Consider the following 17,961-nt stretch of genomic DNA (forward strand, 5'->3'; position numbering starts at 1 on the left):
TATGTTCCTAATAACAGCCTGCATATGTTTTCACTACTGGAAGAACTCAGGCTGCCCAAGTTTCAGAGATGCACTTGCACATCCTGATTCTCTTCTAAGCACTCAGACATCCTCATTCCCACACTCTATAAAACAATAACAAGATAAACATATAATAATTATTAATAATAATCATAGTATTTGCTAAGCATACTGTATGCCAAGCAGTGTTCTAAAGCACTGAGGTAGATACAAGGTAATCAGGTTGTCCCACTTGGGTTCACAGTCTTAATCCTCATTTTACAGATGATGTAACTGAGGCACAGAGAAGTTAAGAGGCTTGCCTAAGATCACACAGAGACAAGTGGTGGAGACACATGCACTCAGTCTAGGATAATGAAATTTAAAGACATGATCCATCTGCCATCTATTAACATTTTTTTTAAAAATATTAGGCTTTCAAACAACAATAACACAACACAATCAGGAATTCAGAACATTTATTGCAAGAGCTGAGTAATTGTAAATAACGTTTAACTGGCAAAGCAGTAACAAGGATATAACTGTTTAGATACTAATTCTGTCAAAATCATCAAACACCCCTCACAAACTGACATAAGTACTGCAATAAGCAATGCACCCCAACCCATTTTATACCGTTATACTGTGGAAAAAAAGTGAATTGCTATATACAAAATAACTTTATTTTGGTAAGAACAAATTATCAGATTAGCAAACTTTCTTACTTAAAACTGATGTTTAACTGTGGTGTAATATAACTTTCATTTGCCTTGGTAAGGACTTTGTTTGCATGCTATTTATTTGTTTAAATCATCTGTCATGCTTAACAAAAACCTCCTAAGAATATTCAAATTTGGATTTGTTTGTACGTGCAACTGAGATCTTATTAATATTAGGAGTCACTCTGCTAGTTTGACTTAAGTGACATGATGCTGGTACCTGCCAGGCATTGACCAACTATGATAACAAACAGTTAAACAGCAATAATTAGAGATTAAACCCTTTATTTTCCCCAACTAGCCTACCAGGAGAATGCTCTGTTACATCATGAAGGCACAACACATTAAATATTTTGTAGCTAAGGTCAAAAAACACTTGTGTTACTTCAATATTAATATAGATGAGGATCAACACAAAAGCTGCCATTTCAACAATACAAACTGTCCTCATTATAGACACACAGTTGCCCAATTGTAAATTTTAAATTAATTACATTTCATGAAAGATCACACAGCAGACGTGGTATCATCATATTCAAAATGGAAGCTCTTTCTGAGACCTCCCTCTCCTATTATTATTAAACAGTTGCAATTTGCAATTTTCATGCATAGGGAGATAGAATCCAAAAATAATAGTTCTGAAGATTCAAAGGTCTTATATAAGTCCTTTTGTTCCTAAATATTTGCAAACTATTGTTAACCAGAATGTCATATTGTTTATTAAAAATAAAATTCTGGATTTCTTTTTTCTTCATTTTAACACAAGTGTTTTGAGTTCCTTGGAACATTGTGTGTCAGACAGACTACTAGCACAGAAACACATCACTAAAATAAAAAAGCTAAACCAAACAACAAGAAGCAAATGAAACAACATAAAAAACGTACAGTGAAACACAGAATTATGCTACAGTATCTTTTCAGTGAACGTTATTAGTACACAAAAGTTGTTAGCAATAACTTGTTTCTATATACAAGTACTTGAACACTGACTGACTTACAAGTGTCCACTAATGTTGTTATCGCACAATAGGTTTAATGTTTATCATTTTAATTGCTTTGTTTGAAATATGAAGTCAAGTATAGTGGTCCCAGCACAGATCAATGACAACAAGAGCACAATCTTCTAACTGGATATGCTTGTCAACCATTTCATTCCACTGAACTTTCTTTCTTTCTCCAAATGCATCTTCTATTTTTCATAGCAGCAGTCCAGGGTCAAAAAAAAATATCTAACAACCAAAAATCAAAAAAAGGACTTTTGCGCACTGGAGAGATCTCTGTATAGTTTAATCAATTCTATTAAATAAAACTACACAACTAGAAGAAATGTTTTCTCTCATGTTGTGGGACAACATACCATAGAGCTAACCTGAAGATATGCCAATCCCTGTTATGTGAAGCATAGTTAAAGAGATCTACCAATACATAAAGCTCTGACACAAACACAGTAATAGCAAGTCTAAATAGGCTAAAGTCACTAGGTCCAAAGGAGCCATTTCTTATAGTTGGTGCTCCTTTGGACTCTCAACAGACCCTGAAGCCTGTTTATAGGACTTCAAATTAGCCAAAGGAATGTCAGTCATGTGGTTACCAGTATTGAAATGACCCTCACTGGAGCCATACTGCTTGCGGTCACTGAACTGGTTCCTGTTGCTGTCTTCTTTCCAGGTTCTTGTCAAAGTGTGTCCATTCACTAGTTTGTCCTTCTTAACCCACTCTTTTTGTGTTGTAAAAGTGGAAAGAGGTGATTTCGGCTGCTGGTATGGACCCAGGCCTGGAGGCATCCAGCAGTTATCAGAATGACCCAAAACCAAGCACTCTTGAGTACACATCTCTGTCGCTTCAGCTAAACCTCGGGGCCCGAGAGGGCCATCTGTGAAAGACAGGGAAGATTAAAAGATCAAAGAAAAAAGTTAGACATGTCACTTGAAACTTTCAACTTCGTTCACCCCAGAAAATATGCCATCCATTATCAAAGTATTACGTGAAAGAAGAGACTCCAGACAGATAAAATACAGTGTGTTGACTCATTTATTCAAACATATTAGAAATTTGTACCTGTTGATTTAAAAATCACATAGTCTCAAGATTCATTCATTCATTCATTTATTCAATAGTATTTATTGAGCGCTTATGTGCAGAGCACTGTACTAAGCACTTGGAATGTACAAATTGGTAACAAATAGAGTCAGTCCCTGCCCTTTGACAGGCTTCAGTCTAATTGGGGGAGACTGACAAAAACAATAGCAATAAATAGAATCAAGGTGATGTGCATCTCATTAGCAAAATAATAGAATCAAGGTGATGTACATCTCATTAACAAAATAAATAGGGTAATGAAAATATATACAGTTGAGTGGACGAGTACAGTGCTGAGGGGAGGTGAAGGGAGAGGGGGAGGAGCAGAGGGAAAGGGAGGGCAAGAGGGCTTAGCTGAGGGGAGGTGAAGGCGGGGGAGCAGAGGGAGCAGAGGGAAAAGGGGGAGCTCAGTATGGGGAGGCCTCTTGCAGGAGGTAAGCTCTAAGTAGGGTTTTGAAGAGGGGAAGAGAATTAGTTTGGCGGAGGTGAGGAGGAAGGCCATTCCAGGACGGCGGGAGGATGTGGGCCAGGGGTCGACTGTTGGATAGGCGAGAATGGGGGACGGTGAGGAGGTGGGTAGCAGAGGAGCGGAGTTTGTGGGGTGGGAAGTAGAAAGAGATAAGGGAGGAGAGGTAGGAGGGGGCAAGGTGATAGAGAGCCTTGAAGCCTAGAGTGAGAAGTATTTGTTTCATGCAGAGGTTGATAGGCAGCCACTGGAGGTTTTTAAGAAGGGGAATGACATGCCCAGAGCGTTTCTACAGGAAGATGACCCGGGCAGTGGAGTGAAGAATAGACTGGAGCAGGGAGAGAGAGGAGGAAGGGAGATCAGAGAGAAGGCTGACACAATAATCCAGCCGGGATATTATGAGAGCCTGTAACAGTAAGATAGCCATTGGAGTGGAGAGGAAAGGGCGGATCTTGGCAATATTATAAAGATCACTATCGAACAGTGACACTCATTTTTCCAGTGACAACAGGTGAATTTGTATTTATTAACATTTATTAACATCTAACCACAGCAGAAATGTGCAGGTCTCTTTTCTTACATCATGTGACAAATTAATCTTTCTATGACATTGGCTCTCTCATTCACCACACACATCCAATCTGTCACCAAGACCTGCCGGTCTCACTTTTATAACCGGTCTCACTCTAGGTTTCAAGGCTCTCCATCACCTTGCTCCCTCCTATCTCTCCTCCCTTCTCTAGTTCTACTGCCCACCCGTTAGGCTCTGCTCCTCTGCCGCCCACCTCCTTACCGTCCCCCCTTCTCACCTATCCTGCCATCGACCCCTGGGCCACGTCTGCCCGCTCTCCTGGAATGCCCTCCCTCACCTCTGCCAAACTAATTCTCTTCTCCTCTTCAAAGCCCCACTGAGACCTCACCTCTTCCAACAGGCCTTCCCAAAATCAACTTCCCCTTTTCTCTCTGCTGCCTATCTCCCCCTTCACCTCCCCTCAGCTAAGCCCCCTCTTCCCCCCCACCTTTCCCTTTGCTCCTTCCCCTCTCCCTTCCTCTCCCCTCAGCACTGTGCTCGTCCACTCATTTGTATATATTTTTATCACCCTATTTATTTTGTTAATGAGATGTACATCCCCTTGATTCTATTTATTGTTATTGTTTTTGTCTGTCTCCCCCGATTAGACTGTAAGCCCGTCAGTGGGCAGGGACGTCTCTATCTGTTGCCGATTTGTATATTCCAAGCACTTGGTACAGTGCTCTGAACGTAGTAAGCTCTCAATAAATACTATTGAATGAATGAATGAACATTCTTCTTCTCAGTAGTATTTATTAAACAGTTACTGAATGCACAGGGTACCTGAGAGAGAGCACTGTAATTAGTATAGATGATCCCTGCCCTCGATAATTCATTCATTCAATAGTATTTATCGAGTGCTATGTGCAGAGCACTGTACTAGGCGCTTGGAATGAACAAGTCGGCAACAGATAGAGACAGTCCCTGCCGTTTGACGGGTTTACAGTCTAATCGGGGGATTAAGTCTAATTCTGCAATCTAACAGGGGAGATGGACATTAAAATAAATTACAGAAAGAAGGAAGAAACAGAGTATAAAGTTGCTACATAAATCCGTTAAAACTCAAGTACTTAAGTTGGTAGAAATGCTGAAATGGTAGTTGGGGAATATCAATCACTCAATAAATTAATGGTATTTATTTATGACTGTTTACTACCTGCAAAAAACTGTACTTCACACTCGGGAGAGTACTATACAACAGATTTGGCAGACATGTTATCTGTACACAATGAGTTTACAGACTTGAGGGAGGGACAGACATTAAAATAAATCCATTATTTATAATATGTAATTTAAGGTATATACATAAGTCCTTGAGGTGGAAGGTGGGGTGAATATCAAATATGCAAAAGTCACAGGTGTTTAGATGACAAAGAAGGGAGAGGGAGCCAGAGAAAATCAGGGGAGGCCTCTTGGATGAGATGTGACCTGAATAATGCTATGAAGGTGGGATAATGTTGTGTGGCATATTTGGAGGAGTGAATTCCAGGCTACAGGGAGAATATGGGAAAGGAGTTGTTGGTGGGATAGATGAGATCAGGGCACAGTTAGTAACTTGGAGGTAGAAGATTGAAGTGTTCCGGCAGGTTAGTAGTGGGAGATCTGTGAGGTGAGATTGGAGAGGGAGAGTTGATTGAGTGCTTTAAAGCCAAAGGTAAGGTGTTTCTGTTTGATTCAGAGGTTGATGGACAGCCACTGAAGTTTCCTGAAGAGTGTGAGAGTCATGGATTGAACGTTTTTATTGAAAAATGTCCTGTGCAGCAGAGTCAATGGAAAGATACAGGGAGTTCAGTGAGGAAGCAGATGCTGCAATTAAGGCAGGAGAGGATAAGAGCTTGGATGGGGAGCACACTAGCATTTTGGATAGAGAGGAAAGAACAGATTTAAGCAATGTTGTGAAGATAGAACTGATAGGATTTGGTAACAGTTTGAATTGTGAATATGTGGGTGGAATGAAAGAGTCAAAGACAATGCCAAGGTTATGGACTTGTAAGATAGGGAGGATAATGGTATGATCCAGAGTGAAGGGAAAGACAGGAGGAGAACAGGGTAGGAAGATGAGGAGTTTATTTTTGGACATGTTTAGTTTGGGGTGTTGGCAGGAAGAAATGAAAGATTGCAGAGAAGGAGGTCAAAGATCATGGCTGTAGATGTAGATTTGGAAATCTTCATAGAGATGGTAATTGAAGCCATAGGAGCAAATGAGTTCCCCAGGGGATAGGGTGTAGATTGAAAATTGAAGGGGACCCAGAACTGAGCCTTGAGGGAAGCCCCATGGTCAGAGGGTAAAGCAGAGATGGAGATAGCAAAAGGAACTGAGAAGGAGTCCTGTCCGAGATATGAGAACAAAGAGAAAAAAGTGTCAGTGAATCCCAGGTCTGATAAAGTTTCAAAATGAATGGGGTGGTCTAAAGCATCGAAGGCAGCCAAAAGGTCTAGGAGGATTCGGATAGAGTACAGGATATTATAGCTTGTGAGAAGTTCTCATCTCTGACAGACAATTATTCTCCTCACCTTCAAAGCCTTAGTAAAGGCACATTTCCTCCAAGAGACCTTCTCTGACAAAGCCCTTTTTTCCTCTTCTCCCATGTCCTTCTGTCTCACCGTGACTTTCTGTATTTATTCATCCCCCCCTCCCACCCCCAAAGCATTTATGTACTTATATGTAATTTATTTATTTATAGTGATGTCTGTCTTCCCCACCTCTAGATTGTAAGCTTATTGTGGGCAAGGAGTATGCCTGTTTATTGTTATATTGTAATAATGATATTTGTAAAGCACTTATTATGTACCAGTCACTGCTCTAAACTCTGGGATATATACAAAGGACTCTGCCAAGTGGTTAGTATAGTGGTCTGCACACTGCAAGCGTTCAATAAATGAATGTCTGAATCCACAATATGGTACTGGGAGATGAAAAATTAATCAAGGAAGGCATCCTGGGGGAGATGTTATCTCAGACAGCTTTTAGTGAGAAGAGCATTGAATTATGCCCAATGTGAGTAAATTCAAAACAGGGTATAAGATCAGCAGTGGCAGAGACAAGAATAAGATAAAGTGAACATCATCATATTTACTTACATAATTTCCCACATTTATGCATCATTATTGTAACATTAAGGCAGGTTAGGTAAGATGAAGTTATATAAGAATTAAGTCTAGCAATAAAGGAGAACAAAAACAAGAAGAACAAAAGAAATAGGAAAAAAGAAGAGCAAGAAGAAATGTAAAATTACATCTCACTTTTACTGCACTCTCCCAAGTACTTCATACAGTAGACACTGAATGAATCACCTCCCATCCACTCTGTATGCTCAGGTTCTCACCGTCCTACTCCCCAGCCTAGACAGTCTCAGTGAATTAACTCCTCCCACCTCTTTTGGTTTGTCTCTCCTTCCTGCTTCTCTTACCTTGGCCAGCAGAAATCTGAATGAATTAACTCCCTACCTACTACTCTGTTGTCACAGTCTCATCCTTTTACTCATCCCCTGTGCACGTAGCTTTCACAACTTGTAAGTGCAAGTCATTAAAAAAAATCATTTCCAAAAATCAGAGTAGAGCAATAATGTGTTGGAACTGATTATGAGAGTAAATGTGGCAGCTGTGCACAACAATGCCAAGGCAAATGGCTTAAGAGATGGTAGTCTACCAACTCTGCATAGAGTCAACACTCAATAAATATGATTTTGTTACTTGATTTCAGAAGAACAGAACAATAGAGGAAGAAAGTAGATAAATATGAGAGAGAGGACTGATTAAGTGATTTAAAGCCAATGCTTAGGAGTTTCTGCTTAATATCCAAATAGATGGACAAACACTATTAGGTGTTTTAGGAGTGGGGATGTTAATACTTAGTATGGTGTTTTTCACACAGGAAGCATTCAGTTAATACTATGATGGATGAGCAGATGATATTTTAGAAAACCGTGATTCAGCCAACAGAAAGAAATGTAGACTAGAGAGTGTAAAGCCTGAACACAAAAAAAATCACTGAAGATGCTGATATAATAGTCATACTGGAATGATGGTGGCATTTATCAAATGCTCACTATGTCTTAAGTACTCTAGTATGTACTGGAACCGACACGGTATAAGAGTTTGGTTATAGTTCCTGTCCCATAACAGGTTCACAGTTTTAGAATGTGACTTGTCTCAGATCCGCAAGGTGGCAGTTTGGATAGAAGAAGGGGCAGATACTGGAATTCGTTTTAGATGAAGAATCAGTGGAATTTTGCAACAGATTGAATTTGGAGATTAACAGAGAGCATTCATGAACAATGCCAAGGCAAATGACTTAAGAAATGGTAGTCCTTTCAACTATGTTAGGAAAGTTAAGTAGAGAAGGGGATTTAAGAAGGAATAAGAGTTAATTTTTGGGCATGTTCATTCAACATATTTATTGAGCATTTACTGTGTGGCAATCACTTACTAAGTGCTTGGAAGAGTAAAATACAACAATAAACAGACACGTTCCTTCCTCAGTGTGCTTACAGTCCAGCGGGATGAGCTTACGAGCTTTGGGCAAGTGGCTTAACTTCTCTGGGCCTTCATTTTCTCATTTGTTGAGTGGCATTTAGCTACCTGCTCTTCCTCCCTCTTAGACTATGAGCTCTCTGGAGACCAGGGACCAATCTGTCTATCTTGTTTCTGCCCCAGCGCTTGGCAGAGAATAATTATGTAATCAATTCTCTGATTTTCATCATCATTACCAGTGTGTAAGAGGTGGTTACCTCTGACCCTAGCTTCCTCCCCCTCAACAAACTGGATGCTCAGAAATATTCCAGTCTCTTGAGTCATACAGGGTCTAGCCAAACCACCCTGCTCTATTCTAACCAGCCCCAACTGAGACTCCTCCACACATCATCTCCACTTCCTTGAAACCCAATTCAAGCAAGGCTAGAGGTTTCCGTACAAGTCTGAACAAGTCTGAAGATTCATAAACAAAAATATACAGTATTTGTAGACATTCCTATGCATACCAACTAAAATATACCTTTAAAGAATAAGGCTTTATTCTTTTGACATTTCAGAAGAAAATCTACAGTTAAGATGGAAAAAATTTGTCAAATAGAATAAGGAAATATTTTTTTTTTGTTAAACAGTCAAGGCATAAGGGATAGCTGGGAAATTACAAATCAATTTTAGGAATGAGGTTAAGTAGGTAGGCATGAACTTGTGTTTTCAGGACACAAGATATGGTATGACATCTGGTAAAAGATTCATAAACAAAAATATACAGTATTTGTAGACATTCCTATGCATACCAACTAAAATATCGCTTTAAAGAATAAGGCTTTATTCTTTTGACATTTCAGAAGAAAATCTACAGTTAAGATGGAAAAAATTTGTCAAATAGAATAAGGAAATTTTTTTTTCATTTTGTTAAAGGAAATTACAAATCGATTTTAGGAATGAGGTTAAGTAGGTAGGCATGAACTTGTGTTTTCAGGACACAGAATGACAATTAGCATGTGAAAGAAAAGAAGAAAACATTTAGAAAGGTTGGATTGTATTCACTTTAAAGAAATATATTTGGGGAAACAGGGTTTTATTAGACATATGGAGTTGCTCAATTTTTAACAGCTTTATATTAATTACTTTGCATGAAGTAACACACTACAGACACTTTATCATTTCTAAATGAAAGGCCTTTTGATATACCCTTTTCTATTGCAGCTAACTAGATCATTTTACAATTTTCATGCCTTGAAATATAAAAGTTAAAAATAATAATTTTTAAGGATCGAAGACCTTATTTGAGTCCAATTGGTACTAAATATTCTCAGACTGTATCATTTACCCAAATGTCAGAATCATGTACCATTATATTAAAAAAAATTACAATTTTTTTTTAACAAAAATGTGTTAAGTTCAATTAATCAAACAATTAATCAGTGGCATTTATAGAGAGTTTACCATGTGTAGAGTTTACCGACTGCAATAGTAAACAAAACTTCAAGAATACTACTCAAAAGAGGGAATTTCCATTTTAGAACAGTTTTTCAGTTTTCATTAATTGCTTTATTTATGACTAAGAGCTTGGGAAAGTAAAGTACAATGGAGTTGGTAGACACAATCCGTACTCAAAAGAAGCTTACAATCTCAAAGGAGAGACAGACATGAAAATAAGTGAGTAACAGGTGCTTAGGGAGTACAGATCCAGATGAATAGCTGACCTAGAACATATTACGAGCAGAAAAACGCATCACTAAAAGAGAAATCTAAACAAGAAATATATTTTTAAAAAATCATGAAACATGAAATTATGCTCTAATATTTTTTCAGTGACACAAAACCCCCAGGTTACAAGTAGTTGGAACTGTTAATATTTCTTTATCCTCAACAAATATTCTTTGCATTCAGTAACTATTTACCCAGAACAAGAAGTTTCACTGGTTAGTTAACAGTGGCATTTTTTAAGTACTTATTATGTCCCAGGCACTGTACTAAGCTCTGGGATGGATAAAAGCAAATCGGATTGGACGCAGAACCTGTCCCACATGGAGCTCACAATCTTAATCCTCAAGCTACATATAAGGTAACTGAGGCACAGAGAAGTAAAGTAACTTGCAAAATGTTGCACAGTAGACAAGTGGCAGAGGCAGGATTAGAACCCAGGTCTTTCTGATTTGCAGGCCGGTGTTCTATCTACTAGATCATGTTGCTCTCTAATTACTAAAATTGCATACCTCACAAAGGACAAGGACTGTATCTGACATAATCATTTCATATCTACTCCAGTGTTTAATACATTGCTTATGCTTGCACATGATAAATGCTTAACAAATACTATTATTATTATTATTATTATTATTATTGATAATGTAAGGTCATTTTTGGCAGGGAATGGATTGTACTAATTCTGTTGTGTTGTACGTACCAAAGTGCTTAGTACAGTGTGCTGAACAAAGTAAACACTCAACAAATTCTATTAACTAATTATAATAATAATAATAATGATGATATTTGTTAGGCGCTTACTATGTGCCAAGCTCTATGTTCTAAGTAATGGGGTAGTTTCAAGTTTATTAGGTTGTCCCATGTGGGGCTCAGAGTCTTAATTCAAATTTTACAGATGAAGTAACTGAGGCACAAAGAAGTTAAGTGACTTGCTCAAAGTCACACAACTGACAAGTGGCAGCGCTGAGATTATAACCTACGACCTCTCACTCCGAAGCCAGTGGTCTTTCCACTAAGCCACTCTGCTTTCTCACCATCTATCTCTAGTTGCTATGCCCTTATCTATTCTGAAATCCCTCTTTTCGACTACCACCTCCTCACCTACACATCCAGATCTGTACTGTTCCCCTACCGAAACCTTCTATTTTTTGATCCCATCTAATTTTCTCAAGTCATAGTGTCCCATTTAGTAATAATAATAATAATAATAAAATCTGGTATTTGTTAAGCACTTACTATGTGCCAAGCATTGTTCTAAGCACTGGGGTTGGGGGGGGGGAGGGAATACAAGGTAATCAGCTTGTCCCATGTGGTGCTCACAGTCAACCTCCCTGTGCTTCATTTACCTTATCTGTAAAATGGGGATTAAGTGACTTGCCCAAAGTCATGCAGCTGACAAGTGGTGGTGTCTGGATTAGAACCCATGACCTCTGACTCCCAAGCCCATGCTCTTTCCCTGAGCCATGCTGCTTCTCATTTAGTCATTTAAGACTCCATACTCAAACTACCTTCTCTTGACAACCAAACTGATAACCTCATCGTTGCTACTGAACTCAACTCACTCAGTCCCTAGCTTTTGGCTGATCTATACCACTAACCCATAACCCTGGACTACCTAAGGAGTCAATTTCCTATGCTCCTGTGCACGAGCCACAAAGCACAGCTGATGGACATTCAGATATCAGCCTGACCTTCTCCATTTCAAATTCTAGTTGCTTCTCTTCCACCTAGCAACATTATTTCTCCCTACTCAATTCCCGTGGTCACTGTCCTAACCAGTTGTTTCAGATGTTTAACTACCTCCTCAAACCATTTGTCTGCCCACCCACCTTGTTTCTAATGATTCCATGTACTTGAGTAAAAAGAAACTGTCGGGTGTGATGTCCTCAAACCTGCCCCTCCTCTCCAGTACCTTCCTCCTCTTGCCTCATTATTGACTCTTCCATCTTTTCCAGAAGTATCTCAGGGGGCAACACCCAACTCCTCTTAAAATCCAACTCCTCCACCCCCATCCCTTCAGACCTCAGTGAAACACTTGCCCTCTCCCTTTTTCCCTTCATGACCACAATTTTCAACTGTTCACTCGACAATGGCTTATTCTGCACTGCTTTCAAACACACTTTTATATCTTTTATTCTAAAAAAACCCTCTCCTTTGACTCCCATGGCTTCTTCTAGTTATCACCCCATATCCCTTCTACCATTCCTCTCTAAACCCTTGAGTGAGTTATCTAAACCCACTGCCTTTACTTCCTCTCCTCCTATTGTCTCAAGAAGCAGTGTGGCTCAGTGCAAAGAGCCTGGGCTTGGGAGTCAGAGGTCAAGGGTTCGAATCCCTGCTCTGCCACTTGTCAGCTATGTGACTGTGGGCAAGTCACTTAACGTCTCTGTGCCTCAGTTACCTCATCTGTAAAATGGGGATCAACTGTGAGCCTCACATGGGACAACCTGATTACCCTGTATCTACCCCAGCGCTTAGAACAGTGCTCTGCACATAGTAAGTGCTTAACAAATACCAACATTTTTTTTTGACTCCCTCCAATCTGGCTTCCACCCCCTTCACTCAAATAAAACTGAACTTTCCAAGGTCATCAATGATCTCTTTCTTGTCAGATCAAATGGCCTCTACTCTATCCTAATCTTCCTTGACCTCTATTTGCCTTCCACACTGTCAATCACCCCTTCTTCTGGAAACCTTATTCAATCTCAGCTTCAATGACACTGTCTTCTCCTGATTTTCCTCCTATATATATCTGGCCATTCATTATCAGTCTCTTTTGTGGACTCCTCTGTCTCCCACCCATAAGAGTGGGATCCCTCAAGGCTCAGTTCTTGATCCTCTTCTTTTCTCCACCTTCACTGACTTGTTTGCATCCATGGCTTCAACTACCAGCGCTATGTGGATGATTCCTTCTAAATCTACATTTCATTCAGTGGTATTGATTGAGTGCTCATTTTGTGCATAGCACTGTACAAAGCACTTGGAAGAGTGCAATACAACAGACTCATTCGTCGCCCATAAGCTCACACTCTAGAGAACAAGATCACAGTCTAGAGGATAAGCTCACAGTCTAGAGCTAATCTTTTTCCTTCTCTGCAGTCCTGAATATGCTTCTTCCTTCAGGACATATATACTTGGACATCTTACTGACACCTCAAACTTAACAAGTCCTATAAAGAACTCTTCATCTTTCTGAACAAATCCTGTCTTCCCTGTGACATTCCCATCACTGTAGGTAGGCAGCACTAGTCCAAAATCTTGTCATTATCCTAGACTCATCTATTTCATTTAATCTCCACATTCAATATTTTACTAAATCCTATTGTTTCAGCTTTTACAATAACATTTAAATCTGCCCTTTCTTCTCCATCCACACTGCTACCACTTTAATCTAAGCTCTTACTTTATCCTCTCCTGCTTTAATAACTGCATCTGCCTCCTTCCTAACCTCCCTGTTGTCTCTTCCCACTTCATTTAATACTTCACTCTGGTACCCAAATCATTTTTCAACAAAAATATTCAATCGCTGTTTCCTTATTCCTAAGATCCACCAGTGGTTGCTTATCCACCTTCACATCATACTGAAACACTTTGTCATAGGCTGGAAAAGCTCAGTCACCTTGCCTGTTTCCTTCCTTATCTGTCTGATTTCCTTATACAACCTAATTCCTGAACACTTTATTCCCATAATGCTGACCTACTCACTGTACCTTGACCTCGTCTATCTCATGACTAACCTCATGCTTACGTCCAGCCTCTGATCTGAAACTCTCTCCCTTTTCATATACAACAGATGTCTTATTCAAAGACTTATTAAAAGTACATCTCCTTCAAGGATCCTTCACCTACGAAGCCCTCATTTCCTCTTTTCCACCTCCCTTCTAAATCACTCTTGCTCTTGGATTTGCACCCTCTATATACCACTCCTCCGTCCCATAGCACTAATGTACATATCCATAATTCATTCATATTAGTGACTGTCTCCCCCTCAAGACTGTAAGCTCATTGTGGGAAGAGAACATATCTACCAATTCTCATATATTGCACTCTCCCTAGCACTTAGTACAGTGGTCTGAACATAGTAAGCATTCAATAAATATGATTGATTGGCAATGTAAGGTCTATAAAGCTATGAACCTGTCCTTCCTTTTATAAGGCTAAAGCTACCATGGAAGGCAGTTTCACCAGTTTGAGCTAAATTAATATTTATCTTCAAATATAAAAGCAAGGTTAACAACCTTTAGGTCTTAGAATACAATTTGCAAATATCAAACCTATGTTAATTGCATTTCAGTCACACTGAGTGCAATACTTTACTAAAATGCTAATACCATAACAGAATCCCCAAGTAGCTCCTTAGGTGATGAAATGAAAGGATGCTTGAAAGCAAGGAGGGCACATTTTTTAAGAAGAATTTGGGAGAAAACACATGGGTCTTTCTTGAGACAGATAAGAACTTGTTAATAGTGTCATCTTCAAAATGAAAGCTAGCTAAATGCATTCATAATATGTTTGAATTATATCATCCTTGGAATATCAGAAAATATCATTTACTTATCACAAAGAAAATATATTTCAGTAAAATAGTTATAATTAAGCTTTAAAAGTGTTATTATACTGGGTAGTGGGGAAGAGAAATGCTTCAGGAGTATTGCAATTATTGTAAATAACAGAATCAAACTAAAACTCTTTGCATTCTCAATGTCTTCAGTGGGCAACTCTTTTCTCAATGTAATTATTGTGTTTTATGTAACAATAATTTTCAACTATTGAAGTGATTTTCCCTAATCAGTGTAAAAAAATAGATATCAAAGATGTCAGCTAAGTATTGTTTAAGGTCCCAAATTTTGATGATATTCCCTTTTTTTTGTATCATTGGTTCAAAGATGTACAGAAAAAACAGTTTAATCTCTTTATTACTTAATTTCATGACCATACTAATCTGTTTTATTTTCTTTTCTTCAAAAAAATATCATCAGAATGCCTGGGTTGAGTTTTCTAGATTTTATTTTTAGAAAATGAAACATTTCAGTGATAAATTTTTCCCAAGTGTTCATTTTCTGAACAATCTGCAATGCATGATTCTGGTTATCAGTCTTGGATGCTTGAATATAGGAAGACACAAATGCTGACAAAACTGTCCAGCCAACTGTCTCTGCATTTAAATGTTTTGAAAGCAAACACAAAAGTACATAATAAACACTCCCTGAATTGTTTTAGTAAATATTTTTAACAGATCTTGCAGAACCTCTCCTCTACAGAAACTTTTTTCTTGTTGTTAATGATTGTCAACAGCTGCATTACTCCATGTTTCAAAAGAAGGCAGGTTTAAGAGGGAAAAAAAGAAAATATGTGCCAGTGGGGCATCAGCCATACTTAGTAGCTTCAATTTGAATGAGCTCATCTTATTTTATTATACCCAGAAATTAAACTGTAATTTCATTGATTAATTCTCTGCTGTACTTAGTGAATCATTTTGAAATGATGACCAGCTGTTTTTCAGCCACCCTCTACAAAATTCCCTCGTTCTAAAACTGGAATTATCATTTTTGCTGGTATTTATTAAGCACTTAGCATGTGCCAGGCACTGTAATAAGTGTTAAGGTAGATACAAAGGCTAGTCAGCTAGGGCATAGTCCATGCCCCACATGGGGCTCACAGTCTTAATTTCCATTTAATAATTGATGTAACTCACGCACACTGATGTCTGAGACTTTCTCTTATGTAGACCCATTTATTTTTCCCATAATTGACAATAGAACTTTTTTGGCTGAGGTCTTCAATTCACATGAGGCCTCATTTACTTTTGGATGAAATTTAAGTAGAACATATAAGCCCTAAGATAAAAGGAATAAAATTAGCTTTTCCATCTGCCTTGGGCAATTCACTTAAAATGCCTCATTTTTAAAATGGGGGGGCTGAATGCCTAGTTTCCCTCCACCTTAGACTATAAGACCCACATGGGACAGGGACAATATCTGACCAGATTATCTTGTATCTATTGCAGCAGTTAGTAATCAATGAATCAATTACATTTACTGAGTGCTTACTGTGTGCATAGCGCTATACTAAGTGCTTGGGAGAGTACAATATTACAGAGTTGGTGATCATGTTCCCTGCTCTGCCCATACAGTCTTCAAAGTCCTAAGGCACTAAGCAGTGAAGTGAACATGATGAATTGTAGTAGAAAATCAGCAAGATAAAATAGAGGGGCAAGGTGATTTGAAGCCTATAGTAGGGAGTTTCTGTTTGATGTGGAGGTCAATGGGCAGCTACTGGAGATTCTTGAGGGGTGGGGAAACATGGTCTAAATTTTTTAAGAAAAATGACACAGATAACGAAGTGAAGTAAGGACTGTAGTGGGGAGAAACAGGAGAACAGAAACAGAAGATATTGAGAGGTTGAGGAGGATTAGATTGGAGTAGACATTGGATTTGGCAAGAAGGAGATCACTGGTATCCTTTGAGAGGGTAGTTTCGGTGGAAGTCATAATGGAATGGAGGTCAAGGAGAAAATTGGAGGAAAGTAGTGAAGGCAGCTGGTGTAGACAACTTGCTCAGGAAGTTTGGAGCAGAATATTAGAAGGGAGATGGGACAATAACTGGAGAGAGCTGAAGGGTCAAGGGAGAGTTTTTTTGTTGTTTCATTTTTAGGATAGCAGTTACGTAAGCATGTTCGAAAGCACTGGGGAAGAAGATGTTGGAAAGCGAACAGTTGAAGGTGCAACTCATGGAGGGAAAAAGGGATGGGTCAAGGGTTTTCATAGGATATAAAAGAATGGGACTGGAGGTGCAGATGGCAGGAATCTCTGACTCCTCTTGAGATTCTGTTGGGAAAGATGGAAGAGTCCTTCCTAGAAGGGACTAGGGGGAAAGAAACTGGAGACAATCGGTGGGAGGGGAGTGATTTGGGGAGATCACACCTGATGATTTAAATTTTATCAGTAAAGTCCGTTGCCAGGTCACTAGAGGCAAGTGTTGAGGGAGGCAGAGACACAAAGAGTTTGAGTAAGTAGTTAAACATCTGAAACAACTGGCCAGGACAATGGGCATGGGAGTCTGTAAGGTTGGAGAAATAATGTCGCAAGACTGAATTGCTGCAAATAACAATTCTATTCACATTTTCAGTACCCAATGTGTGAAAGCACTGAATCTAGGAGTTTTGACAGCATACTAGATTTGTTTTTTGCCTTTGGGAGTTTACATTCTGATTCAGGAAGTCACGTGGGACTGAAGAAAAGCATAGGTACAACAGGAAAAAATAATAGTGAGAAAACAAAAAATAATACATAGGAATAAATTATAAATAATCAAAAAAACTTTCTCTGATTTTTCATTTATTACAGTGAATCCTTGCATAATCTGTTAGATTAATATTTAATATTAAGATTTTTATAATTTTAAGGCAGTTTTCCTTTCTATAGAGACCTTTTTGTCATATCTAACTCTGGCCAAAAGTGTAAAGTTAGTATTCATCAGTATGAATTAAATTTTTTAAAATTAGCACACCAAATTACTTGCATTAAAAATTCTCCTTGAAGATCTGCTTTAAGTTTCTTAATGAGGAACCAGAGTTATTGAAAAATTCCCCTTCTAAGTGCCTTTGAGATCCACACTACTTTCTCTCCACTAATTCTTAGTAGTTGAAATGAAAATGTATTAGGGATTATTTCCTCTGTATTCTTTTCTTCCTTTGTTGTACCAATTTTCTCAGCTCCTTGAACTATCTTCTTTCTCATCCCCAACGTACCTCCGGCTTGTGACATGCAGACCTGTTGCAGATCATTCCATTTGAAAACTTATAGTCAAAATTTTTTATTCTTCTCGTAGTCATAGAATGTATTGCCCTAGAAAGTAGAGAATTTATATGTGCTGTTTTTAATCTTTTTTTGTTATCCATTTGTCGCTAAGGTTTTGTTGATGATTTTCCATAAAGGATTTCCCTTT

At 38.6% G+C, this 17,961-nt stretch overlaps 1 protein-coding gene across 4 annotated transcripts in view; it reads right to left on the minus strand.

Annotated features, from left to right (window-relative positions):
• Positions 1 to 462: 462 nt before the first annotated feature.
• PCDH9 (protocadherin 9) overlaps positions 463 to 17,961 on the minus strand; it is a 1,189,516-nt gene continuing 1,172,017 nt past the window's right edge. For all 4 annotated transcript variants that reach the window (XM_029058411.2, XM_029058415.2, XM_039911200.1 and 1 more), the window contains one exon: positions 463 to 2,592. In XM_029058411.2, coding sequence (XP_028914244.1) covers positions 2,219 to 2,592 — 374 coding nt within the window. In that variant the 3' untranslated portion in view covers positions 463 to 2,218. The remainder of the gene's footprint in view (positions 2,593 to 17,961) is intronic.

Source organism: Ornithorhynchus anatinus, chromosome 2 (genome assembly GCF_004115215.2).
Source record: "Ornithorhynchus anatinus isolate Pmale09 chromosome 2, mOrnAna1.pri.v4, whole genome shotgun sequence".
In the NCBI taxonomy this organism is placed as follows: Eukaryota; Metazoa; Chordata; class Mammalia; order Monotremata; family Ornithorhynchidae; genus Ornithorhynchus; species Ornithorhynchus anatinus.